General features: G+C 34.7%; 1 protein-coding gene across 2 annotated transcripts in view; it reads right to left on the bottom strand.

Moving 5' to 3' along the window:
* The window catches only part of LOC109034292 (dynein beta chain, ciliary), a 68,477-nt gene that overhangs the window by 1,077 nt on the left and 44,987 nt on the right, over window positions 1–22,413 (bottom strand). For both annotated transcript variants that reach the window (XM_072299443.1, XM_072299445.1), the window contains 32 exons: window positions 22,007–22,180; window positions 21,436–21,628; window positions 20,752–20,864; window positions 19,980–20,173; window positions 19,204–19,423; window positions 18,634–18,795; window positions 17,976–18,175; window positions 17,111–17,267; window positions 16,614–16,802; window positions 15,792–16,031; window positions 14,904–15,137; window positions 14,150–14,386; window positions 13,090–13,396; window positions 12,205–12,517; window positions 11,618–11,756; window positions 10,994–11,158; window positions 9,883–10,076; window positions 9,168–9,372; window positions 8,618–8,705; window positions 8,116–8,333; window positions 6,979–7,149; window positions 6,395–6,543; window positions 5,806–5,973; window positions 5,344–5,476; window positions 4,763–4,906; window positions 4,134–4,271; window positions 3,550–3,775; window positions 2,884–3,059; window positions 2,112–2,354; window positions 1,535–1,721; window positions 1,034–1,203; window positions 237–385 (listed from right to left, as the gene is read on the bottom strand). In XM_072299443.1, coding sequence (XP_072155544.1) covers window positions 237–385; window positions 1,034–1,203; window positions 1,535–1,721; window positions 2,112–2,354; window positions 2,884–3,059; window positions 3,550–3,775; window positions 4,134–4,271; window positions 4,763–4,906; window positions 5,344–5,476; window positions 5,806–5,973; window positions 6,395–6,543; window positions 6,979–7,149; window positions 8,116–8,333; window positions 8,618–8,705; window positions 9,168–9,372; window positions 9,883–10,076; window positions 10,994–11,158; window positions 11,618–11,756; window positions 12,205–12,517; window positions 13,090–13,396; window positions 14,150–14,386; window positions 14,904–15,137; window positions 15,792–16,031; window positions 16,614–16,802; window positions 17,111–17,267; window positions 17,976–18,175; window positions 18,634–18,795; window positions 19,204–19,423; window positions 19,980–20,173; window positions 20,752–20,864; window positions 21,436–21,628; window positions 22,007–22,180 — 5,996 coding nt within the window. The remainder of the gene's footprint in view (window positions 1–236; window positions 386–1,033; window positions 1,204–1,534; window positions 1,722–2,111; window positions 2,355–2,883; window positions 3,060–3,549; window positions 3,776–4,133; window positions 4,272–4,762; window positions 4,907–5,343; window positions 5,477–5,805; window positions 5,974–6,394; window positions 6,544–6,978; window positions 7,150–8,115; window positions 8,334–8,617; window positions 8,706–9,167; window positions 9,373–9,882; window positions 10,077–10,993; window positions 11,159–11,617; window positions 11,757–12,204; window positions 12,518–13,089; window positions 13,397–14,149; window positions 14,387–14,903; window positions 15,138–15,791; window positions 16,032–16,613; window positions 16,803–17,110; window positions 17,268–17,975; window positions 18,176–18,633; window positions 18,796–19,203; window positions 19,424–19,979; window positions 20,174–20,751; window positions 20,865–21,435; window positions 21,629–22,006; window positions 22,181–22,413) is intronic.

The following is a 22,413-nucleotide window of genomic DNA, read 5'->3' as shown; positions in this document are numbered from 1 at the left end:
ACAATGAAAATAGGTACTGTATTAATTAAAAGGATAAACTGCCAACTTATTGCGTACACAGTATAAACAAATGTTAAGTTTTTAGGTGAAGATACGTAAAGAGGAGGAGTGGGAGGATACACTGATATTTCAGTTGGAACAGTTGACAGGAATTATACACCATTAAAAACCGTGAAATTAAGTTTTCTGACCTCATGATTTAAATCTAAAATAAAGTCAAAGAATAATTAACTTACGAGAAATCTTCCTTCTGTTTTTTGGTAACATCACATTGCAAACACATTTTATCCAAGGGAAGTTCACTTTTACGGGCTGTGCTTTGCATTATAGCAGTGAGAAAGGATTGTGGATTGAAAAACCCTGCAAGCCACACAGAGGCTGGCAACTAAAAAAGAATACAAAAGTAATAAAACATTGAGGTAGGCTCTATGAGATTTTTAAGTATTATAGAATACAAAGGATCATAAAACCATCTGAAAGTAAATTTTACCTTGGCTGAAATAAAAAATAAAAGTTATGGATGGAGTAATATTTTTTCTTACTTTAAAGCTGGGAGACTTGAATTTAACTCCACAAAAGCAAGACAATAAGATTGAAGAGTCATTGATCCTACAGCCTTTAACTTTACACCAGTATAAGGTGCTTCGTTAAATCCAATTATTCATCTGTCTCAACTTCTAAACAAAAGAACTACCTAAACTCTGTGAAGAGTATTTGCCTATTAATTAAAGTTGGTTTTCTTCGAACAATACAGCTGACCCATGGGTTATGGAAAAAAAAAAAAAAAAAAAAAAAAAAACCAGAACTCTTGAGTTTTCGCCAAAAGGTGATCATGTTGACAAACGGCCCGGGGTGATTAAATTCAACAGTAAAACTGTCTTGACTTGTGGATTAAAAAACCCTGCGGGCCAACAGAGGCTGACAAGTAAAAAAGAGCATGGAAGTAAAACCTTATAGTAAAGTCTATGAAACTTTTAAGAAACTACTTCAAATTAACTTCTATAAAACTATAGAAATTTAAACTATTACTTACAACAAAATCTGTCGACCACGTTTCTAGCTCTCTTAACCGAAGTAAAAGGTCCGCAAACCAAGATGTCAGACCGAGCAATGATGGATAGGCCCGTTGTGTCCATATGATCGGGACTTGGTCAAGAAATAATGCAGTTTCAAGGTCCTCCATCTCAGATGTAATTGTAAGCTCTCCCTGAGGACCGAGAAAAAAAAATTGATACCTCTACAGATAGCATTGGTCTAACTTCTGAAACTTTTCCTTGGGTGAAATTGCGACTAGTGAAAAGTCATGGATCTATCACTGTGATCTGGCGTTCAAACAAAAATTCTCTAATACCTGATATTTTCCATGGTTAAAGATGTGGATTAAAAGAACTCGTTTGAAATTTAATGATGAAACTGAATGCTGTTTAATGAAGTTCAAAGGAAGAAATTAGGATGTGGCTTCAATTGGAATCCTCTAATTTTCTATTTTCTTTTGCTTTTTTGCTTTATGATTCAGAAGACATTTGATTAATACTTGCCTTCAGACCGAGGTCAAGTTCTCGCAACGATCTTTTCATCTCATTGGTCAGATAATTCATCCGTTGACACTCTTGAAATGCGACGATGACATAGGGAGTCCTTTCTTCAACCTTGCTCATGATTTCTGTCATATTGAATTCCTCTGGCAACTTCTCAATTATTTCATCTACAATCTGCTTCACCTGGGATCAAAAAGCAAAAAAATATATCAATGCCTGTTAAACATGCTTCCCTGCAAAAGCGTCTTGAAATTTCACGGGGGGAACATTGCTTCACATTTCACATGAAAAAAAAAAAAAAAAGAGAAGGTTTGAGGATGGAAATTAAAAATTAGATAAAAATATAATATATTGTTTTTCAGACTGAACAACTTCAAGGAGAATTCAAATGAAAAAGAATGAGAATTCAATGAAAGAGAAAAAAAACCTTGTTTGTCACAAGCACTAAAAACTGAGTTGCTTTTCCCTGCTAATCTACTGAAAAGCAGACCTCAGCTTCTCTGCATACTAGCTTCAGTAGAGCCCATTGATCTGATTTAGTTTTTTACAGATATATTTTTAAGATGGGAATACCTTATCTTCTCTGGTGACAGTAGTGCCTGAAGTAGTCCCTGCATCTCGGGGCTGCATCTCAAAAACAGTTCGGAAGAGATTGTCAGCAGTTGTGCTGAGGAACCCTATTTCCGCATTCGGATGGAGTCCGTATAAGTAAGGGCTTTCAGGGGGCATTGCTTCATCGATATATGTGTGATAACCTGTATAATCCATATTTGGTGGTGCTGGAAAACCTGGAGCTAAGAACAGCTCGCCATCAACCTGAAATTAATATTACGAAATGATTATTTGCATTTGCCTGCTCTCTTTTGAAGAAAGCTTGAAAGTTTTTTCCACATCTAATACCATTTAATATGCCAACATAGACATAACTTCCTTCAACAAAATCACTCTATATTTTGGGAAGAGAAAATTTTATAGTTAAAAAGTTACGTAAAAAAATGGAGCACTGAAGACTAGCTTAGTGCAAGGGATGTAAATGGGTTCTTCAGTATTGAAGTTTTTAAGCCAGTGAGGTTTTCTGAAGGGTAAATGCGATGGATGAAAATTAGCGCTCACATGTAAGCTCTCAAAGTACTTCCTAAAATTACTTAGTGTCTTAATAATTTTTAAATTAGACAAGTTGTAATACAGCTCATTCTTCTGCATGTATTCAAAGTTTTAAAAAGTATAATTTGAAAGGGTGCCTAAGAAGTTCTCTTATTTTAGACTGCTTATCTGGGACAATTAACTTGTACTAGCTTAACGGAAACATTCACAGTGAGTTAGAGTCTGTAAATAAGGGACTCACAAGCTCCGGCTGCATGAACTCCTCAAGATACGAAATGCACAATCTCCTATCCCAGTCATCAGTAATATGACCACCATACATAATTTCGCCAAAAAGGTATCTTAAATCTTCCCATGGAACTTTGCTGTTGGCCTCCAAATAATTATACAGAACACTGACACTTATGTTTAAATCACCTAGGGAAAAAAATATATAAGAAGTGAAATAAAAGACAGTATACTAATCATTGTGGAGATGAGGACAATCTTCCTCTTCACTTAATTAACAAGATAAATTTAGTATTCGAGGTAGAAGTGACACAGGATTCAGAAGATCTCTTAGATAATTCAATGTCCGCAAAAATCAAAGAGGAGGAGTTCCATTTGAGGTTTTACAGTTTATTTTTTGAAAAATGAAGCAGACACTTATCAAACATAGATTCTAGAGTTCTGGATTCCGATTCAATTTCTTTAAAAAGATCTACATCTTATGAAATTTATCTTTTTTTAATTTTGTAAGATGTTTTGAAGATGAAACCATAAAAAAAAAAAAAAAAAAAAACAAGATAACAAAAACTCATCAAGTTATTTTCTCATAGTGCTGAACTGTTACAATCATTTTTGCAACCCAGGATAAGGCTTTTTATTTTTGGAAAGTAGGAAGAAAATAAAGAAGCTTTACACTTACCAACATTGAAAGGGTAAACCTTGTTCCAACCCTGAGGACCAAATTTTCTTCGCTCCGCAACAACTGCATGGAAATAACAAAGAGAGAATAATATGGTTTTAAATTCGGCTTCTTTAGTGCACATTTCAAGTGTTTCTTGGCTGAAGCAGTCTAAGGCTTTGTGAAGATTCGCTTGCATTCCTGTTGGAGGCTCATTGGTGATTTTGATTGAAGACTCTAGAATACCCTGTAAAAATAAAATGAAGAGATTGTTAAAGAACATAAATTATTCAGAAAAAGTGTTCATAAAATCTAGTAATCAAGATCATCTTACAATGAGCTTACACCGAGTCTTCCTCCTCGTCCTTCACAAAATAAGATTGTTGCCTCCATGACCGGGTGAACATTTATGAATTACAGCATTATGTGTACACGTGAACAAACAAATTACATATGTATTAATGCTGATACAAGATATTACTTTTCTTTTCATAAACATACAAATTACATTAGTATTAACGCTGATAAAAGATATTACCTACACTATTCTACAAAAGTATGGGTCAAAAATATCTCCACACTAATTTGAAAGAAGACCTTCTTACCTGAGGAATGATGTGAGCACTAGCGGTTGCTGCAGGCTCTGCGCTCATAAAGACACGATACTGAGCATGAGCATTTTCACTCAAGTTCTCCAATTTCTTTTCTAGTGCTGGTAACCATTTTTTTACAAGATGAATATTCTGTCAAAATAAAAAGCTTACATGAATATAAGAATTGATAATTAAAAAAGTAAAACTAAAGAGCCCGAATTTTACTGATAAAATGAGCTGTGTCACTACAGAGCAAGCCTCCAATCTTGAGTTTTGAAAGAGATGAATCTTGCAGTAACGAAAATAGGACCATTCTTTTTTAAAACTCCCAAAGAGTCTGCAAAAATGTTATAATAATGGCAGTTCAAAGGGGTGCTTGATCCTTTGAGGTCTACAGTAGTAAGGAATAATAGTCGTCACTAAGAAAACCAACAGATAGGTAAAAAATGGCTTAGGTGCGTTCCAATTCCTTGGCGACACAACAAATCTTGGTTCTTTGGATGAACTTGAGCTTGAACTCTTTCAAAAACACACTGGAGGCAGGATGAGCCGTTAACTAGACTTTAAACTCCGAATATATGTATTTCTAGCAGTGCCCAAAGTAAAAGACTCGAGGTGATCTAATATGAGAAACAACAAACCTGTAAGATAACCCAATGACCCTCTTTAGCTGCTATGTCCATTGCTTCTTCTGCAACAACTTCCTGACCTTGGCCAAGAGAGACACTATGAAAATTGCCATTATCTTCAGCATATCCTAGTTTACGTCCCAACGTTTCAACATCCTATACAGAAAAAGCATGGTATTATATCTACAAACTTGTCACATAGAAAATGATAAAATTAGGTTAAAATATGTAGTGGTACATGAGACTACAGTTTTACGGTATTACACATGTTTGTTTAGAATTTTAATCATATACATATAGTTTCAATTTTTTTAAAGAAGAATAAAGGTTAATTTAAGCCATTATAATTGAGAAGGAAAAAACTGTGAATGCATATCAAAGACAATGAAAAGCATCATTTTGAAATAATCATTACTAAGAGGCCCTTGATTCCCAAACTTTCATTTTTTGTCAAAATTATAACTAGAGATTTACAGGGTCTTTCCATAAGTTTTACGAATTCTCTCCGAGAGTTGGAAAGAGAAGCAACCTCACGGCTGGACCCTGACCCCTAGTTTTCTGAGACCTTCCTTAAATTTGTCATATTCAAATACCTTTAGTGGATTAACTCCTGGCGAGAGGATGAAGAAAATAGGGGTAGTCGGGCTTGTTTCTTCAAATGATTTTGCTAGCTCTACACTTCGCCCTTCAACATACTTGTTGCCAAGTTTCTCTTCAATGAATACACTAACAAAAGAAAAAAAAGGGTATGATAAAATTAGGAAAAACCACTAAGGATCAAAATATCCTACTGCAGAGGGTCTACTCCTACAAATAGATGGCAAAGCACTGATTGCTGACACACCAGCCCTTCAAAACGTTTTAGGGCTCAACAAACCAGCCAATATGCAAATACAAAACTTGTTTGCTCCTCTTCAGTTTTACTGACCTCTCTTTCTGATGATTGAAACAAACTGAGGATTGCAAGACTTCAGAGCCTTACACCTTGGAACCAAAATGACAGTTGATTTATTATGGGGATAAGTAATGGGACTTTCAAAAGCAAAGATACTTACGTCATAGCATAGGTCATTCGATCAGGGCGAAGAGCTCTCATCATACACAAACGTTGAAAAGCAGTTTTGTTTTTCCATTCTTGCGGAAACTTCTCTCGTTCAGGACAATCAGATTCTACAAATTTTTTCCAACGTTTAGAGGAACTCTCAATGTCTCGGTCTAGATTTCTATAAAAAGGAAGAAAAATGAAAAGGCTTTGTTAGAAAGTCATTTCCTTTGGAGACAGGGCAAAGTCCTACATTCAAAAATTATAAGTTTAAAGAACTGAGAAAATTTCAATGAGAGTGATTTGGTTTTTTTCATCAAGAAAGTTCATCTTGCGATTACTGATTTTAGTGAAGTGACAAAGCCAGATTATTATATTTTGAGAGGCACAATTTTTTTGACCTGACACCAAAACAAGCAAACAGACATTGCAAAAACACGAATCGTTAAGATTTATGTATGTAATTTAAAGAAAAAATCACAATTCTGATCTGAATTTAGGCACAAATGCCTTGCAACATTAATTTTACAACCTCCACTATTTTTTATGAAAATACAGGGATGAGTGACGACTGTAGCTTAGAGAGAAGTACAAAAATTCACCTGAATTCATCCTTGCTTGATAAGGACCTGACGCCACCCCATGAAGTATTGGATAAAAAGTCAACAGGTGATGTAACATGAGGAGTGAGAGGGAATCTTAAAAAGAAGTCCAACTCTTGGGGTTGAATTTCTTCATTGATAAGGAGAATCTGCAAATGAAATTGGTACATATTACATTTTGATGAAACACAGCATATCCTCCAGATATATATCAGGATAAGTGCACAAAGGGTGCAAGTTACTTTTAAGCATAGTAAAATAAAGATGTAGATGAAAAGGGACATTGTTCTTAAGTTTGACTTAGAAGTTGGTAAGTTTTTGTGTAAAAATTAAATCAGTGCTTGCATGGATACTAGATTACGACTGGTGGAAAAAAATCAAAGGAATTTTGTTTTTCTGAGGTAGGGGGAGGGGAGGCGCAAGTCATTTTTTCTCATAAATAGCAATTCAATTGGTCCAAAAAAAGTCAATAGATGAGTTTCTATGAGACCAAAATCATCTGTGTCTCTTTGGATTTTAAAAGTTTTATAGCTCAATGGGAAATTTGTTCAAATAATGATGTGCCTTGGAAAAAGTTTGTTTACCTGAAATGCCATTTGGGAAGCAAAAATAAGTTTATCACACTCAAAAAGACCTCTTGTCGTGTACATGAAAACAAAGTATGTGATACAGTCAATTAGGTTGTTAACACGCATCTCAACATCATCGTTTGGAACAGCTTTCTCAATTGCTTTTTGAAATACTACGCTGAATGCCTGCAAGGATGCACAAAGAAGAAAGAAAAAGAATGAATATGGAACTCTAGTGCAGGTTCAGAACACTGTCAGCTGCTTGAGAAATTTCAAAGTACTGGAAATATCTGCTTTATCAGAAAAAAAAAACAAACAAACAAACAAACAAACAAACAAACAAAACAAAAAAAAACTTAATTTGGTCTTCAATTCAATTGTTTTTTTTTTCAGAAAATAGTTAATTCTTTATTCACGGTACTGTGAGCATTGGATCTGAATCACATCTTATTACTTGACGATATATTTTTTGTCGAATTTGAAAAAAAATCACATTTGCTGGTTATTTACATACAAAACTACTGTTTCTTCTTAGAAATAGAAATTAGAATTCGTTGGTGCTTCATTACAGGGTGATGATGGTAAATAATTGGGACTGTCTCATAAAATTTTTCTAGGGGAAAACTTGACAGTTTATTCCAGCAGACTCAAAATAAAAATACATTTTTTTTTCAAAATAAGAAAGAAAAAAGTCATAAAGTTGTTGGCGTAGAAAACTTGATGGCGGAAATTCAAAATCCTAAAACAGCATCAAGGGTCACTAAGCTTGTACAAAGTGTTCCTCATGGTAAAAGAACCTGAATGTTTTTGCTTCATCAACTTTTTTGAAGGAAAATATTCTCTGATGTTTGGTATCATCCTCATGAGGCCGCTGGACTCCCACTCAATAAGAAAAACACTTGCGCAATTGTAGAAATACTTGATGGCGCTCACTTGGTTTTTAATTTTCACTCTTCGCTTATTCGCAGGAGTCAAAATGTGCAAAAGTCTGAAAATTAACCAAGTCCAGCACATTTGAATCTAATAGTAAACTTTTACAGAGCTAAAAATCTGTTAGCTCTAACCCTTGATGAAAAATCGATTACATGCTTAAAAGAAGATAAAAGTAATTGAAAAAAAGAAGAAAAAACTATGTAAGAATTTAATAAACACCTTCAAAGAGAACTGATATATTGGGTTGATTGTGTTGAGGTCGTTCAAAATGAAATACAGGAGACTGGCTCTAGCAGCTGCTGGTCTGTAATGTTCTCTGGCTTCATCGATTTTCACCGATGTGATCTTTGCTTCTGCAACTTTTTTCTCTATTTCTGCAGCAGTTCGTTTGGTGGTTTCCAGATTTTCAACAAGAGCAGTGTCACCTAAAATATTGCCTGAAAACAGCAGAAAGAAATTCATTGAAGAATAAATTCAAAGTTAGATACATGAAGAATAAAACGTGAAATAAACCACAGAAAGGAATAGGAGGAAAAATTATGAGGTATATTCTAAAAGTATAAGCTTTGGAGAACCTCCAGAAGATATAAATGTTACCCTCGCTTATTTGGTGAGGCCACTCTGGTGAAATACAAAGTTTTCCCCTCATTCTCAAAGTTACTTAAAAATTACATACAGTCTATTAAATTTTTCATCTTCATTGAAAGGTATTATACAATACCTCCTGCACTTGACAGTCTTGATAAGAGGTCATCTTCCAGTTTCTTCAACATAATTTTAAAGTCATTTTGTTGTTTAGTAAGTTCAGCCTGTGGAAAAAATGAAAACATAGATTAAAACAAAATAGAATAGGACGATTAAAAAAAAGAAAGAAACTGAACATAGAGAATATCTATTGTGCTAAAAGAGCAGCATTCACTTTTTTTTCATAAATATTTTTTTACAGTTCACCACCGGACAAGGTGCAAATTTAAACGTTATAAGTGTTTTCTCATCAAAATATCCTGTAAAACAAGATTTATGAAACAAAAATTATTGAAAGTAATTTCTGACTAAGATATGAACGTTTTTGATGCCTTAATCCAAACTACCGCTAATAAAAAATGAGAAACTACTTGAGTCAAACCAACCACTAAACTTCACCGTAACAGTCTCTGCATTATAAAAAAGTAGCATGGTATGTTACTGTATAAGTTTGATAAGTTGTATTCTTTAATAATGAGTCTTATATACTTAAACAAAATAAAATAAAATTTCTGTAACAATCATACTTTCAATTCTTCCAAATCAGGTCTTTCTGCTTTGACGACCTCCGCAAGCAACTGATCTTCTAAGCCGTCACGCGTAACAGTGAAATTTATAAGAGTTGTTTGAGCTTGCATTTCAGGTTTATAGTGAGGATTTGCAAGCTTTGTATGCAGAATCAACCTGAAATTACTGTTGTACTCGACTTCTTTGTCACCCATTTTAATAGCTCTGTTGGAAGAGACAAAAATAGAGTTTAAAACAAAATGGCAAAAAAATGAAAAAGTAATACTTTGGGATAAGGACAGAGGATTCTTGCGAAGGGCAGGTGACAAATTCTTCCCATTTAAAATATTCCTGTATGCCTTTTTATATGCATAGCAAGCAAATGCTTTTCACAGGGCATATATTTAGCGTGAAGTCTAAGCTCTGCATAAAGACAGCATGGATGCGAAAACGATAGATGTCATTAATATTTCAACAAGCCAGAAAATTCAATACTTGATGAAAAATTTCCTGACTTTTCAAGAGTATGTTACCCACAAAAATCAAGATTTAGCTCCAGAGCTTTTTAAGCAAAAAAATTCACAACTAAGCACTTCAAACATTAAAAATAACGAGAGTAGCGGAAGAAACCTGTTGAAGAACAAGCGTAAAAATATCATTAGTTTACTTAACAATTTGTGCGAAGGAATAATTTTCTTTGGAGGATACATATTCCATTCTCCAATATACACTGACCTGCCTTTCTTAATCAGATTCCGACCGAGAAGAGGATCTAAAACAGGATCCAGATTTTCACCGATATTTTCGAGAAGAACAGTAGCTCCACTGTTGAGACTTTGTTCCAGAATTTCCATAGATCCTTTTTGTCCAAGCCTGATGACCACAAGATCATCACCATACTTCTGTTTGATCCACTTAACTCCTTGCAACTGTATTGAAAAAAAAAAAAAAAATTGTTGCCACAAGACACGATAAATACATGGACATACTCAAGTGTGAGAGCTTGCATACTTACAAGGAAAGAAAAAATTAGTCAATAAATATACATAATTTATTTCATACATTTATTTATTTATTTATTTACCTTCAGAGGCCTGATCCACAAAATTCCATGTAAGTAAAAAAAGAAAAACTCAAAGTCAAAATCTATTTCGTCATATTTCACTAACGGAAATATTTCAATTCAGAAGACCGATTCAAACCACATAATAATTTTTATTAGATTCCACCAATCACACCAGTCAACGTAAGTAAAAGAACTCACATAGTTGGTGCCTATTTTTGGCATAATTCATTAACCTCAACGGTCCTCTTTACAAAATTTACTCAAAGCGCTTACCAGTTTTTAGCATACTTCACTGACCACAACTGTTTATGTCAATAAAAAACTTGATGCCAAAATCTGTTTTTTCGCTGGTTTTGTGCCAATGTTTCATTTTTCTTTCACTTTTACTTTGGTTTACTTCATAACACTGAAAAACAGTTGAGACTGATGACTGGTTGACCAACTTCTCTTTTCAAAAAAGTTCTGAAAAATTGAACTTTGAATCAATCAATCACTTGCACCGGCTGAAAATTACAACACTGTTTCTTGAACAAACCTTACGTGATGATTGGTACTTTTTCACACTAATGATATATTTAGATTGATATTTTTTTAGGTGATAACCATTGTATCTATTAAAAGATCTTGCCATCTTTTGTTTATTTATCAGATTTAACTTTTTACTTTATCTCATTAGTTCCAGCTAGCTATCACATACGATACTTCAAATAATAGATATTTTACTCACCAAAATAAGGAAGTACCTACAAAATGAGTAAATGACAAAAAGGAAAATCATACTTGTGGATCAATTATGAGCGGCCATCTCTCAGAGTTGGTTAAGATGGTTGCATTTTCAGTGGACATTCTGTCACTTGGCAAACCCTCATTGTTCCAAATTGCAACTTGTGCCCCGTCTGTCAGCAGCGTCAATGGATCCAAATCCTCTGTGTTTGGAACGGCTGGCTGAATTAAGAGATAACAAAATAGGGTTTATGAAATCCTAACAAGTACAAGAGAAAACAGATTAGGGTTTAAAAAATGCTAAAAAAAAAAAAAAAAAAAACCTCATTTTCACAAAATTTACTGTAAATTTTTTTCATCAATTCAAAAATATTCACAGAAAATTCAAAGGAAAAACTCTTGTTTGTTCCTTTGAAAAAAAATTACAAAACGTAATCAGAGATTTTTCAACATTGCAATGGAGGTACGCATTTTTGAACTTTGGCCATCCATTAAAAGGGTTAACAGAGGTATTATAAGATGGAGTTGAGTTCAAACTATTAGAGCCATAAACTAATGAGCTCATAAATTGATGAAGCGAAGTCAAAGAAGGATGATGCAATAATACATGAATGAAAACACTGGTTAAAAGTTGCAGTTTTGAATTTCATAAAATTTGAAAGAGTGAAAATTCTTGCCCACCTCTAAGCCTTTGAGGAAAGGTATCCACATTTTGTTCATTAGATCAAGTCGATACTGTTTGGTAAAGCATCCAACATATGAAATGAATGCAGTAATCAACAAAACATCTCCAGGTAATGTTGTTCCTTGCTGCATGAGACTGGAACAAACAACAACAAAAAGATTATGTTCAACAGAGCATCAAACATTTTAACTTAGGAGAAAGAAAAACAGCTAAGTCATGAAAAAGAGCTGAAAATGTTGAAAAATAATTTATTACACATTGAAAACACATATGTACTTCCTTTAATTTTTATTTGCGCTAAAACCTGGCAAGGTACAGTGATAAGAGCTGATTCGTAACTACGCTCATTTCCTAGCGCCTCAATGGGCTCTGATAGACTCAGCACAACCTCTCTTTTAAAAGCCTTACTTGACTTGCACAACAGGTGACTTACGGTGCAGAGGGTAACCCCTTGCATCCTGACTTTGCACGTCTTAAATGGTTCCTGTGAATTACACATAAATGCATTGCTTAGTAATTCAGTGTAATAAATGATACAAACTATTTGACTCATTTGGTTTATGGATATTTATGCAAAGTTTACCTGGCAACTGCTTCAGCCCATCTAACGTTTTCTGAGGCTAACCCGCCGACCAATCTATTTGCAAGCTGGATGGTGCGATTAGTGGCATCTGCCTCCTCTTGACACCGTAACTTTTCTGAGGTTGCTTGCTCAAAATCATGTGTCAGTTTCGCCAACTGTTCTTCCAGAGATGCCACTTTACGCTTAATCACTGTCAGTTTATCTTGAGCGGCAGCTAGTTCTGCATTTGCCGCTGCTAAAGCTTTCCGTTTCGGTTCAACATCACAGTACACTTCATAGAACTTTATTATGTTGATGACCCATGCACACAGACCTGAGAAATGTTAAAATGAATTTAGCTCAATGTTCAAACAGCATTCAAACGACTTGTTTTGGAGGGGTTCAGTTGAATATATGCACAATTGACTCCAAGCAAAAAATTAATCAAGACTTAGAACTTCATTAAGTTTTCTTGTTTTATAATTTGTTCGTAATGGAGGCACTTTGGTCAAAATAACTTGGGATTGATATATTTTCTGATCAATTAAGGTAGTGGCAACTATGTACCTGTAAAATCCTAATGACCTGCAAAATTAGGATCTACAGCCATCTTGGCTTCTTCATATCAGATTCCTGCTGAAACTGAAGCAAAAAATCTAGTTCCTGATTGAACTAGCACCAGATGGTGTAATGCTGAGACATTCTGTTAAAATGCTGAATTGTCAATGCTAGACCCAACAAACTGATGAATTCTGTTGATTGCTACAATCGGATAGCTGCCTCGAAGAGTTATTACACTACGCTACCACAGCTGAATAGAGTATACATACATAGAAGTAAACAACTCATAGTTGATGAAGGTTACTATCTCCATTTGAAAGAAAAGGATGATGAATAAAAGAGCACCTGCAGCTGCAGCAGATTTGGATTTTACAAAGTCAGGCTCAAACTCCTCATCCTTCAGATATGGCTGGATGGCCTTGATGATTTCTGGATGGATGTTCTCCTTATCATAATTCACAAGCGAATCCAAGAAGGTATCAACTTTGGCCATAACGATTTTAGCAGATTTCCAACTCCTGTCTTTGGGTATTTTACCGTTTGGAGCTAGGAGCACCATCACTGCAGCTGTGACGTTTGTTACGACACCAGGCGGAGAACCAAAAGACTTCAATTCAGTGAGATTAGCTTTGTTCAAAGTGTTCAAAGCTTCCTGCAAAATGCAGAGACAAAAACTTTAATTTGCAGCAGGTTATAAGTAACCTTTTTTAATCAATTAATATCCACAAGAGAAGGGATCTTATTGTTAATTCAGGGAAGCAAATTTTTCAAGAGAATTGTTTTTTTTTGTAAGATTGAAAAGTCCGATTTAAGTTCTTGATGAAAAACACTCTCTATTGCTCCAACCACAGAGCTGCAAATGGTTTACAATGGTTCATTTTCATGACAAGAGAGGGTATAAAGTTTCGATATATTTGGACAATTTGAGGCCCTAAGGATGGCAGATTTCACTTTAAAGAAGTTTTTTTCTTGAAATCATAATTTTTGGGCTACGAATTTCAAATCATCACGAGTCGTGTTTGGATTTTCATCTTTGAGAATTTTTCTAACCTAAACTCAAGAGGGAAAGAGTGAATTTCTGATGGTGCGGAAGGCCCAGTAAAAGATGGTTTTTGTTGTGGCCACGGGAAATCAGTGATCCTGAGCAAAAGAATATATCCATACCGTACAGACTTTCCCAATACCAGTATTGATCTTGTGCAGACCAAAAGGACTTGGGGAAATGGTTTCACTATCTTAGAAAGTCAGTGAACTTGACATCACAGAGATGAGACTGCACAGGCTTGCATGAGTCTAGCCACAGAGGGAACGAATTTTCGTATGCAGCGCACCCGTGAACACGAGGGGGCTTCTTCTATAAATTATCCTCAGAAGATGGGGCAGGAGTGAGAAAGCTCGCACCAACCTGAGCAGCCAATAAAGCAGGTTCAGCTTTCACCAAGTCCTCCTCACAATCTTGTTGTTTTTTTGCAACTTCATCCGCTATAACTTTGACTCTTTTTTCCTCAGCGTCGGCTATTGCTTTTTCTCTTGATACTTTTTCCGTCTCAACTCCTACGATTTGAATTAGAGTATCCGCAGCATCATTCTTGATTTTCAATTCGACTTCTTGCACGGCTAGCTTTGCCTTCAGATCATCAACCTGCACGAAAGAATCAAACAAAAACATAAATGAAAGTGTGCAAAGGGGATCAAATGTGCTACACTGAAAAAGTGGACAAAGGTTCCAAAAGCCTTCGTAAGAACTAGAATTTGGCAAGTTTGAAGCCTTGTTTTCTTAAATGTATTATTCATATGATGCTTGAATGGGATGATTTTACTTATATTTTTTTAAATCATAGTTTGGTATGTATTATTTCAATAAAATTGAATAACTTAAACATCAACTATTGGTGAATTTGGAAAAAATGAGGTATAGATAAATTATATTTGACTGTCATTGTGCAGATTGGACCTCCTCTATTTCGTAAAGATCTCAACTTGTGAGAAATATTCACTTAATAATATCTATGAAAATCCCTTGAACCCGCTTGGGAAAACTAAAAAAAAAAAATTTCTTGCCACAGGCTATCTCAAATCATTTCAATTTTGTCAGGAGAATTCATTATTTTTAAGTAGATGAGAGGACTATTAGTTTCATAAACAATTAGGAATCTGACCTGCTCTGCTGTGCTTTTCAGTTTCTCCAAACCGTTTTCTAGTCGCACAACTTTACCAGCCAACTCGGCTGATTTCTGAAGCAACAACTTGATGTATAAGGCGATCTGTTCTAGGAAAGATTTAGGAGTTGTGTAGTTGTAACGACGTTCTGCTTGTAAATATACGCGAGAGGTAGCGTTGACTTGAGTGTGGACATAAGCCATAAATTTGGCAACCGAATCTCTGAAGCATTCCTGTTGTCAGAGGAGAAAGTATTATGAGTGTAATTACAAAAAAATTGTTAGGAATCATTGAAGCCTCCAATAAATGAAGAGAGTAGGTATGTGACATTTACATGACTATCAGAAAAGCGAGTTTGAGGTTTTAAAATTTTGCAGAGTCCAATGACTCAAAGAGTTGAAACAGATGATGCCGAGTTGAGTTTTCTGGATCAAGTTTTGGCAAACTTCATTTTTAAAACAAGTTTCCCTCAAACTCACTGATACTTTAATTTTTTCATGAGTGACACTTTCCTTTTTTACACACCAGAGACTTTGATTATTACGCACTCTTGTCAACTGACATGTAAAAACCACCCGTTGAAGCCTAATTTTGTAAATCGATATAGGTTTCTAATTTTGACATATTGGTGATAGTTTTCGATCAAGATCAAAGGCATTCAAAAAAGCCAACAAAAGTAACGAATTGAAAAAGATGGTAAGGAAGACAACCAACTTTGGTAAGATCACAAACCCTGCCAGATTAGCTGGAACTGCCTGCCACACATGTCGGCGCTTTGTAAACACTGTTTTGAAAGTGCAAGGCACATCAAAATATACAAGAAACTTCCCTCATTTTCAGGGACTTTAAGAAAAGAAATATATTGGTAGTTAATGAAAAGGAATTACAGGTAAGACTTCGAGCTCCATTAGAAACTTCTTTGAGACGGACATCAAGGCTTCTTGTGGCCATTCATGGAACCAATTGATACAAGTTGAATTCACTAAAGCAGGAAATTTACGTGACCGAATTCTTAAAGTTGAACCAACAGGAGAGAAACAAAGCACAACTTTTAACTGTCGTCGAACTCTGTCAATGAAGAACTTCCAACAATTCTCACGAGAATCTAACAGTCCAGCTCCTTTGACCTGTAAAAGACCAAAGAATACTAAGATTACCCCTGATAAGAATTTCTGGTTTTACTTACCCACAAAACTGAGAAAAAAAGAGTAAAGGTTCGATTTGAGTTTGTTCTTCATGGTATTTGTTTCTTCTTTTTTGCCCATTTTTTTTTCAATTTCATACTTTTTCTGAGGCTGACAAGAAAATTTCATGTCATTATTATCTCTCATCTACCAAGAAATCTGCTAACCGACGTTCAGTTTACTGAACTTGTAAAACACAGTACATAATAAGGAAGTCGCTTTCGGGGAATTTTGCACTTGAGGCTGAGTGAATTTTATGAAAATGTTTATTTCTATGATATTTTTTGAAACTTTTAAATGTATGTAAAATATGAAACAAAGTGAGAGGTTTTATTTAAAAAATTGATGCTGAAACATGGTTTTTTTCAGCTCAGTTAGATATTTCCTACCAAAAACACAATGTTTAAAAACAAATTATGGAAAAAAATGACAATACTCATTGTGAGCAACTTATTCTGTTCAGTACACTGTAGAGAATTTTATGATTTCCCTCTTATCAAGATGGTGGTGCAAGAACAAACTTACCTCATTTCTTACTCCAGAAATGATATTTTCAACTTCATCATCAGGAAATAGGTCAGGGACCTCACCAGATGCTAGCATATCGTTGATAAGAACAAGAAAACTCTCTGATGGTACCTGGGCATCTGTCATAAGAAACATGATTCCAACATTTTTCAAACCAGCTTTTAAATACAAGCCTGATAATTCCATCTATAGAAAGAAGACAAAGGAACATTAGGAGACAAATGAATCAAAGCAAAAAGGAGGTTCAAATAGTTTCGAGAACCTAGAACTTGAACACAAAGGCGGTGCAAACATCAGTTTCTTCACTTGAGCATCGTATATATTTTATCAAGAATTAAAAAGTGCAACAAAAAGCATCAAAAATATTTTTCAAATCCTTCTTGAAACTTGTAAATCAACTCTGCAACATAAACAGCTCATGAACTACTTGCATACTAGCAAAATGAGCTTGTGAAGTTTCTGATGCGACTTGAACAAAGCAGAAAAACACACACCTTAAGGTCTAATATGCCGTAACCTTTGCGTAACTGTATCTGTGCAACTTCCAAACTTGAAATGAAAGCTGCTAGTCTGGATAAGGATTGCTTCCCACTTCCACCAACACCAACCAACAAACAACTTCCTCGAGGTGACTCTAAAATTCTGTTTATTCTGGGAACAGATAAATGAAGTGCCTCTTAAACAATCACAAAACAGCAGAGAAAAGATTTTTTATTTGCTTAAATCTTCTAATGATTCCTTAAAAAAATTCAAAGGCTCTTAAATGAAGACTTATTTTTGGTTCCAAATAATTCCTACTTGACATGTTTCTGTGCAGAATGATTCGCAGATGCTCAGCAAACTGCAAACTTTCAAGGAAAAGAAAATCGCTCTATTTGTTTTCTTATTTTGCTGTCTCACAGTTTTATTTAACAAAAAAATAACTACATTTTCAAATACGTTGATTTAAAATTTTCATTTCAGAAGAGTCGTAGTAATGCTGTTCTGTAATTATTTCGTGAATAGAATTCAGCAAGGGAGCAAATTATATGAATAAATAATTTGCTCTTGGGTTGATAGGATTAATAATAATTTTTTTTTAAAAAAATTGAAAAGGTCAAGAACAAACACAATTTTTACTTAGCCTCATTCATTTACTTTGCCTCATTTATTTCATTCTTCCATAAATATTTCCGGATTTTTCTTAAGATTACATGAATTTTTATTCTTCATTAAGTAAGTTTCCCTTATTCTTCCTTAATTTTTGTATCCTGACTTCGATTAATAATTTAATAAATCAAAATTTTTTAAAAAAAAAAAAACTGCATTTAAAGCCACTTAGATGTGTCCTAATTGATTATGGGTCACTTTTATGCTTACCTACAGACATGCATCATAGCATCTTCAAAAAGAACTAGATTCATGGCAGCAACAAGATCGTTATAAGATGCGAGAGCTTCTTGAAGTAACTTGCTCAGATGATTCCAATCAGCTATTGGCATGTACTTCGGCTCTCCGATTCCTTGAGCAAAGTGACAATAGATATTGGGTTTTTCAAGAACAGTCCCTTCGTCTAATTCCTGAAAGGTTCATCCAGAAATCAGAACATGATTAGACCACACATTCAGTTGCACAGATTATGGGGGGATGATTGGTGCCAAATTGAAAACTGTACAGTGACATGAAGGAAAAATAGAATTTATAGCTTTTTTTTTTGGAGAACATGATTCAAATTCTGAGAGAAGAACCTCATCTGATTTCTGCTGAGCTAATAAATAAACTTTTCTATTCACAAGAGTCTTCTGTTGAAACCTATTTTCCTAGGAAATTTTGGTAGATTTAATATCGGAGATAATATTCGGTAATATCTGGTATCTGATTTAATATTATTTTGTATAGATAATTTGGTAGACAAGTATCTGATTGGGCGCATCTTCTACAAAAATTCCTTCGGTAATTAATTTATTTCATTTTACTGCCACAAATTTTTTAAAAAAGTGACACTATCCAATAAAAGAGGTGACTGGAGAGAACTTACATCAAAATTCTTCTTGACGATGTCAATTTGAATCTTCATGAATGCATCTGCATCTTTGTCATCCGTTAATTTATCTCCATAGACTCTTTGTGACTCGTGCATCCACAACCGCACCAGATCAGACGGAGAGGTTAAACAATCATTAGAACTGAATAACATTCCCTGTAAAAGTAGAATATTATGAGCTAGAGATAAGAAAGAAGGGGTACTCACTTTTTAATTGCCTGAAACTCACCCTCTTAACACAGGAGAAGAGAGGCGCATCATGAAATTTTATTATTTTGGTTGATATCTCATGAGCTCTAACAAAAAAATATCTGGTGATCTATATGCACTAATAGGAGAACTACGAATCTTAAAAAATTCTGCAACGTTTAAAAAGTTCCGCTCCTTGTCAATTTTTTAGAAGCAAGATTCTTCCATTCAATTTTAAAATAGTATAAACAATAAGAAATTAAAATTTTGCACCACTCTTCAACATAAAGAGAGCATGTCAACAAAGCAATTGAACGGTGCCGGTGCTTCCTAGTAGAGCTCAAACTGCTAAACTATGCATTGGGTGTACTTTACCTGGAACACATTAGAAAGATCTCGTAGATTGAAAATATAGTGAAATTTGATTGCAGTTGGGAGAAACACTTGGCCGGCTTTGTTGTGGAGTGCGATGGTTGCTGTTACAACATTAGGGCACATTCGAGCAACGATATGGGGGAACCTGTACTCTGGATTGGCAAAGTGTTGGCTTAGAATAGAATGGTAAATAGTGCTTAAGGATTCAGCATTCGGAAAACTGGAAAAAGAAAAAAGAAACAATATGAGAAGGATGGACCACTTAGATTCATTTTAGGCTGCTTCTTCTTCATAACAATTCTAATAAAGAATTAGCAACAACTGCTAACGGACTTAAAATCGAGTTATTGGTGTTATTGCCTCGATAGAAATTTTGAAAAATTAGGACAAAAATCGCTTTAAAATGCTAAACCACTTGAAGGATGTGACGATTTGAATTTGCAAGTCAAAAAAAGGAAAAAACAATTCAAAATTTTGCGATTTGCAAGGATGAAAATCGCTAGATTGAAATGTAATTATATGTCCACCATTGACGCAAAAATGAACCGAATCACGCGTGACTCCTTTTTAAGATACTGAAAATTTAACTGCACAGACACATTTTTTGCCCAAATTGACAAATGGGTCTTTCTGGTGGACAGTCATGTTTGTCTAATTTTTCCTTGCTGGTGGATCAAGAGAGGAAGAAACCGCCTTTCCAGGCATTGGAGAACATTGGAAGTATTCACAAAAAATGACTAAGGAAATTTACTGGCACACTACTGTAAATGCCATACCTAACAGCTAAAACACAGAAATGGCGCTGGAGACGTGGATTGATGGTGAAACTTCCCGCTGTTGGATTCATGCAGGAGACATATTGGCAATTGTGAATGTCCTTCAGAGACAACTTTGTGCGATCATACCAGTGATTATAATCCAAATGCTGCCTAATTAGAGTGTGTGGCTGTACTGTACCATACTGATCAACCTAGGATAAGAAAATTTTGAGAATTAACAACAGAAGTTAGCTTGGGGAAACAAGATTATGCGCTAGAATACAAGGATCATAAAAGTGGGCTTCATTAAGCACAAAGGATAGATCTACGAAGAGAGTGTTAAAAAACAAAAAGAGTTCAATTTTCTAGCCGAACTTTTGAAGCATGATCCAATCATACCAGAAAAAGGCACATGATTGAAAAATTTTGACTTTGGGTGAAAGAGAAATTTTTTAAGTCCTTGCCAAAGAAAAGTAAGACTAGTTTGCAAAGAGAGTAATACCATGTCTGTCATTGTGATAAAGAGTGTGATGGAATTTGTGGAAAGAGATCTTAAGCAGGGCTGCATTTAATATTTTAGAGGCCCAAGATTGGGCATTTTTTGCTCCAGCACTTGTCTACAAGTTTGTTTACTTCTACGGTTCATAGGATCTCATGAGAGCTGATGCATTTCATTTATTCCAGAGAAGACTGAAATCCTTGTTGCTCTTGATTCATACATTCAAGTCTGTCGATTGATGCCCAAAACTGGGTTCAGCTGTATAGAGATCAAGTTCATACAAATACTCACTTCTGGCATGTTCATATCATCCAAAAAGTAGACCAATGTTTTATTGCCAGGGGGACCATAATTACGACCAGCTTTTTTTTCCAAAGGCTTTTCCAATATTTTTTGGAGCATTTCTGCACAAATAGTCAATCAAGAAGATGGTCAAGGAGAGCATAGCAATGCACAACAAGGAAAAAGAAAAACTAAAAAAATACTGTGAGAGAACAGTGTATTCAGACAATTTAATTTCCTCTATCACTTTTATAAATTAGTAGATTTCATTTCAAACCAATTTCTGCAGCATGCTTTAATCATGTTGCCAATCTGTTCAAATATTATCTGCAAACCTATCTTGTTACTAATGGTAAAGTTTCAAAATGGGTACAACTAAGAAGTAACTCTACTATCTTGACTTTTCCTGTTGTCTACGCAATGTCCTGAAATAGTCATTCATAGCCGTTGTATTGTGTCATTTTTTTGGGCATCATTTTTTGGCCTGGTAGAAGTGCATATGAATATCAGGTTGCCAAAGGCGCACCGCGCGGACTTTTTCTTAGAAAGTTTTAAATGAGAGCAGCATGTAGAAATATTTTTAACAAGCTCTTTTCAAATTGGAAAAATTCATTAAGACTTATACAAAATCCATTCATGTAACACTCCTAAAGAATATATTAACTGAAATTAATAATATAAAAACGACTTTACCTGAGGAAGTGTAGAAGTTGAATGGAATATTTGCAACTGCATAGTTCTCATTCAAGCTCACAAGCTTCTCTGCAACCAGAACAGTTTTGCCACAACCAGCATTACCAACCAACATGACTGGGTGTTTCTGGTCCATTAATAAATCTACGAAATACCGAACACGTATAGACTCTGAAGTATGCACCAGGATTGCCTAGAAATCAGAGACATGTTTTCAGAAAAGCTAAACTTTTAATTACTTTCAGCAGTCTGAAAATAATAAAAGAATTTATTGTGAAGAAAGAGATCAAAATGAAACAATAATTATGAATCTTTTAGGGCATATTAAATTTTTTGAACAGTCACAAACGAATAGATTAAATTTTATCAACTGATGATTTCTCCTCCAAATTTCTTGCTCAGATTGTTAGATTTGTACTAAAAATTTGTATGGTATGACTGTCTGTAAATTCATGAAGAGGATGTAATAGAAATGCAGAGTACAAAATTCTTTAAATAAACAAATGAGCCAGAATACTGTTGATATGGATCGAAAATATGAAGAACTGCGATATGTTTTAAACATCTTTACCTGTAATGGTGTATCAGGGTCAAGTTCAAACCTCGGTAATCGCTCAGTCCATGGCATGAACTGTTTTGTTTCATTGTCAATGTAGTAGTCGAATACAGTTCCAGTGCTAGGATACTTTACTGATTTGAATTCTGATATCCACCACTTGGAAAATTCAACCCGGTAATCAATTGCCTGGGAAAAAATTGATACAAATAATTTTATCAATTCTCACCTTAAAAATAGCAAGACAAGAGGTTGTCAGTGGTAGAAATTTCATTTGATTGACGAAACAAATTCCAAGACTTCACAGTTGATTGTTCAAATTAATTAAAAAATTTTGCAACACGCTGATCAGATATCAGTACAGTCACAGTGGCCGATGTTTTGAGAGATGCACTTTCATTAGAGGTTCTATTTTCAGACTA

The sequence above is a fragment of the Bemisia tabaci genome, chromosome 4 (genome assembly GCF_918797505.1).
Source record: "Bemisia tabaci chromosome 4, PGI_BMITA_v3".
Taxonomy (NCBI): Eukaryota; Metazoa; Arthropoda; class Insecta; order Hemiptera; family Aleyrodidae; genus Bemisia; species Bemisia tabaci.
This window is presented reverse-complemented; position numbering and strand designations above follow the sequence as displayed.